At 39.6% G+C, this 7,868-nt stretch overlaps 1 protein-coding gene across 12 annotated transcripts in view; it reads left to right on the top strand.

Moving 5' to 3' along the window:
- mical3a (microtubule associated monooxygenase, calponin and LIM domain containing 3a) overlaps positions 1 to 7,868 on the top strand; it is a 101,536-nt gene that overhangs the window by 37,990 nt on the left and 55,678 nt on the right. For all 12 annotated transcript variants that reach the window (XR_004657487.1, XR_004657497.1, XR_004657496.1 and 9 more), the window contains exon 2: positions 6,097 to 6,504. Coding sequence is in view for 1 of the 12 variants with exons in the window: in XM_034878275.1 (XP_034734166.1) it covers positions 6,226 to 6,504 (279 nt within the window). In the remaining 11 variants the exon portion in view is untranslated. The remainder of the gene's footprint in view (positions 1 to 6,096; positions 6,505 to 7,868) is intronic.

The following is a 7,868-nucleotide window of genomic DNA, read 5'->3' as shown; positions in this document are numbered from 1 at the left end:
AAGGTCTATATAAAAGAGACTTCAGATACAGTATTAGGAGACCACTAAGGTCTATATAAAAGAGACTTCAGATACAGTTTTAGAGGACCACTAAGGTCTATATAAAAGAGACTTCAGATACAGTTTTAGAGGACCACTAAGGTCTATATAAAAGCATCCAAAGAGCACCATGTCATGGGACCTTTAACTCCCAGTTGACTGTGGGCTAATAGCCTCACAACCAATAGAATCACAGACTTCACCTTAATAATTAATATATTGATTATCTAATCTAAAATAAAATAAAATTTTTACTCTACTGTTGTTGTCAGTATAATCTATTTACATCCTGCAGGCAGCCCCTGACTGGACCAGCTGCTGCTGTATTCCTCTGTAATTAGCAACGTCCAACTGTAATGCATCCATCTCCAGTTACTTATCATGAGTACAATAGGGGACATAAATAAACCGAGATATAAGACTGATCCATCTGTTATTACAGGGTTTGAAGAACTTAAAGGTAAATAAAGTGCGTGCTCTCTACGAGTTTGCTGGACTACACTTTCTGCTTCCATTATTGTGAAGACATCCACTGCTCAAGGAGATCTCCCGCTCTCTTCCAAGTCTCCTGGTGGATGAATGGAGGAGGTGGGTATCCTCCGAGCGTTAGTCATGCCTGAGCCGAAGACACGACGGATGGCCAAAATACTATTTCAGGACACAGACACGAGCTTACAGTCAGCCCAGTCATCCCAGTTAATCTGCGCTTGTTTACCTCAAAGCATCTGTGTTGTTTTTTTGCCGGCGTGTCTGCAGACACGGAGCCCCACACCAAACCACTCTGATTGTTTTTTTTTTTTAATTTTATTTTTTTCAGTTCTCTGTTATATTGACAGAGACATTTTTTTGACGTGTGTGGCTTTGATCCTGGAATGAAAATTAAATACTAAATGCAGGCAAATACCCAGACCAAACTAGCACAAAACAACAATGAAACACAAGCCACTTCATGTTTTGATATGACATTAATGGTTACATTAATTTACAACATACTTATTTATCTTTTGAAATCAATTCCCAGTCTGTTATTTATTACTTCTGGTATTGCCAGCGTTTCTAAAGCAGTGTTGGCAAAAGTAGCCCAGTGGCTCTATTTAATCTCTGGCTCTATTTTTAGATTAGAGGATGATGTAATACAAGCAGTAATTGTGTGTGTGTGTGCATGCGTACGTGTGTAAAGCCTTGCATACATGTGTATAAATTCTTGTGTGTGGAATGTGTGAAATCCGGCTGCTGCCGTTCCAGATGTGAGGAGATTTTGAGGGCCTGCTGAGCCAAAGCTGCTTAGATTTTTCTTCTTTTTATCATCCACTTAAAATGGTTTTGTTTTCCCTCCCTCCTCCTTTTCCCCTGCCTTCCCATGATACTATTAAAATCAAGATGCTACTCCGGGCCAGTAATGTCAACGTGACAATCCGTCACCATTCTCTGCCCACCGGAAACACATGGCACACGGTTTACTGTTGATTCAGCAGCATATGTGTCTCTGCAGGAGACTACTATTATTCAAATTATAGGCCAGCTTTATTGTTGGCAGCATTAGGCTGGGTCAGGGTGTAGGATTTCACAAACACACACACACACACACACACTATGACACAGTATGTCAGTCGGTAGTTGCAGTTCCTTCAAAGAGCTCAACATGTGTTAGATGTTTACTGCTAGCTTTCTCAGATCTATGTTGTAAAGGTTATGGTAACCTCTCATCTCCAGTGATTGGCTTTTAAATAGAGTCCGAACGATTCGAATATTTGATTATTTAAAAATCCGAAATGCCGATATATTGGCCGATATATTTAAAAAAGAAGAGAAAAGAAAAAAATCCTGAAACACGTTTCAAAACATAAATAAATTTCCCTAACATTAGTTATTTGTAGTTATTTATGAGTTCTTACTAAAATAACATGACCATTTGTTTTATTGTCACAACAGAACAGAGGAACATCAAAATATATTAAAGGTCTGATAAATAAAATGTATAAAAATACAAACTAAAGATATGAGACTTAAAGTCCTTTAAACAAAAACACATTAACAAAAAAAATCAGTATTGCCAACAGGGACGCTGTAGAGCGCCCTCTGGTGGACAAACTATGCAACGCCAACGCTCATAACATGGTTGACCGTCCATTTTTATATAAAATAAAATAAAATATAAATACAATATATTTTTTTTAAATTGGCCATTATAAATACCAATATCTCAGAGCACACTTAATATACCAATATATCGGTCAGGCTCCAGTTTTGAGTGTGTGTGTGTGTGTGTGTCCTCACAGTTAAACAAAAGGTCGGAATTGCTTCAGTAATTACTATGAATGGGGAGAGTAGCAAAGCAAGAAACCGGCTCTCACAACAAAATGTCATTATGAAGTGAGTCATTGCCCCTCTGAGACTATCCTTCCAATTTCCTGTTCTTTTTGATGTATCTTCTTTTTAACTACTCTTTCATGAGGCTTTGAACAAGGAGTTTAAGATGACCTGCTTTCTTCTACCCTGCCTCATAAAACACCCCCAATGCTGATGAATCGCGTTTTTTATTTTTTAAAGATTATTCAATGGACCTTTAATTTTTGACAGGACAGCTAGATAAGGGGAATTTATTTTTTAAAAATAAACATTTTTTAAGTAGGGAATCCAATCGGATTCGAACCCTGGACCTCTGCGTTAAAGCATAAACCTCTCAGTACATGTGCGCCTTCTCTACCACTGTTCCAACCTGGTCCAGAAATGTGATCGCTTTGCTTTGTCTTGTGTCATTGAGATAGAAACCATCTGCCAGGTCACAGAACAGAGTGTAAGAATTAAAAGCAGAAGACGTGTTTGGTTTTAGGATGCTTCCGTCTGGCTTTTGGGGGTTGTTATCTTAAGATTACAACGCAGACGGCTACCGAAACTAATACTGTGGCCTATTTTTGTGCAGAAATAACCTGGAAACTGTCTTTCATCTCTACTGGTTCGCAGCGTGATATCACAAGCTCCCCCCCCAGCACTAAAGAAACTGCAAGCCTCAATCTCAGTCTGCTCTGCAATCAACCGCATCATCTCCAGTCTGTGTGGTGAAAACGGGCAACAGGCTTCAGATAGCTATTTGAGTGACGTTTATGTGTATTTGCCCTGCTTATTTTCACATTTTCGCTTTATATTGACATGCATAGCAAATTTAAGGCCATTGACAAAGTCCTTTGTAATGAACAATGGCTGTTTCCTATGACCCCCAATGAGTAGGAGCAGGGGTGTCGAGTCAGTTTCAAAAAGGGCCAAACTGAAAAATGAAAATCAGAGTGCCAAAACGTTAATACTTTTACAGCCTAACTATGCAAACTCACCGGTTCTGTGGGGCTTTTTAAATCTCAGCGTGGGCAAATTGACCAATTCTGTTCTAAGTTTGAAAAACAAGTTCTATATAGACAATATATTATGAGACAATCCTAAAAACTGTGTTTTCTAAGAAGAATGCGCATCACATGTCAGTCATTCAGTCTATTTGTCTTCAGTAATCTACATTTATTTTTTTCGTAAAGAAGTACACAACATAGATGATGTAGTCGCCATCCGCGGTACTGCAAAAACAAAATATTATGGTGAATCATTGGTAAAAAAAATAAAATAAAAATATACACATCTGTCAAATGTTTAGGGTCCCTTACAAATTTCCATACCACTCCATTATAGACAGAATACCAGCTGATCTAAATGGGGGCGTATCTTTAATGCAATATCTACATTGCCCATTATCATCAACCATTCATCAAATGTTCCAAAGGCCCATTCTGTTTACTAATCTGATATCATTTTAAAAACTGAGAAAACATTGGAGAATCCATTTGCAATTATGTAAACACATAATATATAATCTGAAAACGGCTGCCCTGGTTAAGAAACAATGCAACTGATCTCCGCTGGAATTCTGTCTACAATAGAGTGCATTGAAATTTGTAAGTGACCCCAAACTTTTGACATGTAGTGTAGATTTTTTGGGGAAAGAATCAATTCTAAAAATCATTGCAAAGAGAAAAAAAAAATCATGATGCATACAATTTTCTATTTTCTCCCCAGCGCTAGTATTTTGCATATTTGTTACTAAAATATTACAGCGCACATGCATCATTGCTGCAGGTGCAGATGGACCTTACAGCTTGTTTCATAGAGGAAATGCAGACTATGTAGCAGGGTAGCTACAGTAAATGCTTGTGTTGGAAGAGGTCCTTTCTAGTGCTGTAACGATACGGAAAATAAAACCGAAATCTCAGCTCCCCGAACCTGTGTCGCCGAGTGAGAAGGCAGAATTATCCTTCTGGTCCAGCTTCTGGGTCTCAGTCAACCCTGGTCCAGACTGACTGAGGCAGAGCTAGACCCAGGGCCTGCTGTTTTCACTGTGATGAAGAATTGGCAGTGCGTGAAAAGGAGGCCAGCTGACCTCTGTCCCTGCCTCCCTTGTTCTCAAGTTGTTGCCACTGGGACTGGGACTACATTGGTCTTCGTGAACCACCTCAACATCCTGGACAAAGAGCTCAGGTCTTTTCTTGGAGAAAAAAAGCTGACGGTGTAATTGTTCATATGTGTTCCTTGGGATTTCAGTTACTTAACTGGGTCCTGTCTTCTTCACCTGATTGTTGACTCTGTCCCAAATGAAAATGTTTAACCTCTTATCTCTCATCTGTACTGTAAATAAAAGTCTTTAATCGGATTTAACTGCTTTTTCACACACGCACTGTATTTAATCTACAGTTTGGGAAAGGGTTTGATGAGAAGATTGATGTCAATCTTATATTGGTACAGTATATCAAGCTAGAGCGAAGAGACAGGAACCTTAACTTAGCATACAGTCTGAAAGCAGGGGAAAACCGCTAGCATGGCTCTGTCCAAAGGTAACATCATTTGCCTACCAGCAGCTCCAAAGGTCACAAATTAACATTTTATATCTTGTTTGAGATAATAACATGTATTAGTGAGCTTTTAAGGAAATAGTAGGCAGATTTTTTGACTTGTTTTGAGTCTGTATACTAAGCTAAGCTAACAGGCTCCTACCAGTGGCTTGATATTATGATTATAAGAATGTGAAGTGTGTTTCCCGAAATGTAAAACTATTCTTGTTCATTTAATACTTTGTGTCTTTTCCTAATTGTTGGGATAGTCGTTCTACGTGTTGAATTGCAGAGAGTTACGTTTCCTATTTGGCAAAGCCATTGTGAACCTCTAACAAGCAAAGCTAGTTTCTGCTATTGGATGCTAATGCTAACCAGAGCCACTGCTTGGCTTGAAACGTATAATTCAGCAAATAGACTGGGTCAAATTAGTTTTTTTTTTTTTTTTTCTGCAGTCATCTTTACTACTGTTGTCCTAGCACTTTGCAGCATTTCTTTCTTTCTCTATTGTCTTCTTTTAGTCCTTGCACTGAAGTTGAGTAACGCTGACCTGTTTTTTAAGTCAACTTTGACTCAGTATCTATGCAGGAAGCAGGGAGCATGCACTGTGGACAAAACTATCTGGCTTATGAAACATTGTTCTATTGCCAAATCATTTTCTTAAATGCCTAGGGTTTTGTCTTGTTTCATGGTGTTTTGGGATGAACTTGCTATTTCCTGTGTCTGGAGTCTGTCTGGAGTGATGTTCCACAATCACATGTCCATATGCCCTGAGTGTTTCCTGTTTGACTTTGTGTGGGTTCAGTGCCCTTCCTGTGACAGCCTCATTTCTAGACAGATAAGAGGTTACTTGAAGTTATGTCAATGCGGAAGAACGACAGATACTTTAATGGCCCTGTCTTTGTCCTCAATTGCTGCTTTGATTGTTTGACCGTCCAGCCGTTATACATATGTTTGCATAGTTGGAGAAGATAAGGGCCCATTTTGCTAATAGGGCGCCAGAAGACGCTAGTAGACATAGGCAATCTAAACTTAATTTTCTTGCATCTCATTAAAGTTTCTATTTCTGTTGGATTGGACAGTGTGGGTATTATTTGAGCATTTGGAAGCTGTAGTTTCGTATTTTGCTTTTTTTCTGCATTGTCTTCTACGATTCACTGACTTTTCTATCTTTCCCTCTCATTGACAGAGTGAAGATGCTTGAGGCTGGGAGTTAGAGCGCTCCACCCTATAGAGCGTGTTCCAGGGCTGGGGCTGGATCCAGAGACCCCTGCCTGGGGGGTGAAGGGCCCTCACAGCCCCTGTGTGAGTCTGGACTATGGGGGATGGAGGCGCGGGTGCAACTGGAGGAGATGGGGTGAACAAGTCCCATGTCCTGTTTGACAACTTTGTCCAGGGGACCACGTGTAAGGGCACGCTCAAGGCCTTCCAGGAGCTGTGTGACCACCTGGAAGTCAAGCCCGGCGAGTACAGGATCTTCTATCACAAGCTCAAGTCCAAACTCAACTACTGGAAGGCCAAGGCGCTCTGGGCAAAGTTAGACAAGAGGGCCTTCCAGAAGGAGTACAAAAAGGGCCGTGCCTGTGCCAACTCACAGGTAAGCCTGGATTATTAACAACTGAATTATTATTTATTTTCAGGAGACCGTTCACTCTTGGAAATTTTGAATTTGTCACCTCCTCTGGTTTGCAGTATACAAAAAAAAACTGTATTATTTTTATTGAATTGACAGCTGTTGAATTGAAAGACTAGTGCCGCTTTGAATTCTGATTCATAAATACAGTTCATGTACCAACTACAGTGTTTCCCACAGATTAGAAAGCAGTTTGTGGCAATGTAATACCCCCATTTGCATATTTATGAATTATTTGCATAAACCTTAGTGGTTGTGTCAGCAAGGCACATAGAAAGAAAATCTTTAGCCAAATAATCTGATTCAATACAGGAATTTAATTTACCTTATAATTATTACTTAGGTAGTAGCTTGTCCTTTTAAGTCAAAAAGTAATTCTACAAAGGGAGGGAGAAAGATCAATAAAGAATTCTCAAAGGAGGCTGGCTTGCCCAGGGCCAGGCCAGCTCAGCTGTGTCTTCCTCCCGTCGCGCCCCCCCTGTTTCTCCTACCTATAAACTTATACCTTATATCTTACCTTAAAGGGAAAATATCTACTTTTTCAAATATGCATCATATTTGTATCGCTAGCCAATCATAGCCGACTGGGCTTTTCAGGAGGGGGCTTAAAGAGACAGGAGTTAAAACAGAGGGTGAGTAGGTATTCAGACATTCATGTTTTTGAGTGTTAAAGCATGTAGAAATGTTCTCATGGAAACCCAGAGTACACAACCTGATGCGCCAGATGGTTTGTTAACCCAGAACCATCTGAGAAGTCGTCATTGGAAACTGTAGCAGGAACTTAAAAAAAAACAAACAAAAAAACTGAGATGTTATTGGATATGTCAATCACGTCCACCATTGTTGTTTTGAACGAACAATCATGGCCGACACACACACACACGCGTTTCCTCTAAAAATTTCAGCTGCGGGGGGTGTTAAACGTCAAAAATTACCGTTGTTTTTAGTTTTTCTTTTTAGCATCCCACATCTGATTTTCAGTCACTATGACCACTACAGTCAGAAACATTGTGCCCAAATGTGAACATTAACGTCGCCGTCAACATGCTTATCTGATGATGTTCGCTAATGACTGTTACCTTTAAACAATCCAGCAAATAGACGTTACCCTTGGGAGGTTACCTGAAAGCGGTGATTTAACGTCCCCGGTCATTTTACACATAGTTTAACCAAACTGTTGTCCTCGGGTCATATTTGACCCCTTTAAAAAAAAATGTCTGTAGCTAAATTATGGGTTTCTTTTTAACCAAATTACCACAAAAAATGGATTGGATTCCCTACAACGCTCTTTGCTAATACAATTGATCTCTTTCATTCCTCACTAAACT

The sequence above is a fragment of the Etheostoma cragini genome, chromosome 8 (genome assembly GCF_013103735.1).
Source record: "Etheostoma cragini isolate CJK2018 chromosome 8, CSU_Ecrag_1.0, whole genome shotgun sequence".
NCBI lineage: Eukaryota > Metazoa > Chordata > Actinopteri > Perciformes > Percidae > Etheostoma > Etheostoma cragini.
This window is presented reverse-complemented; position numbering and strand designations above follow the sequence as displayed.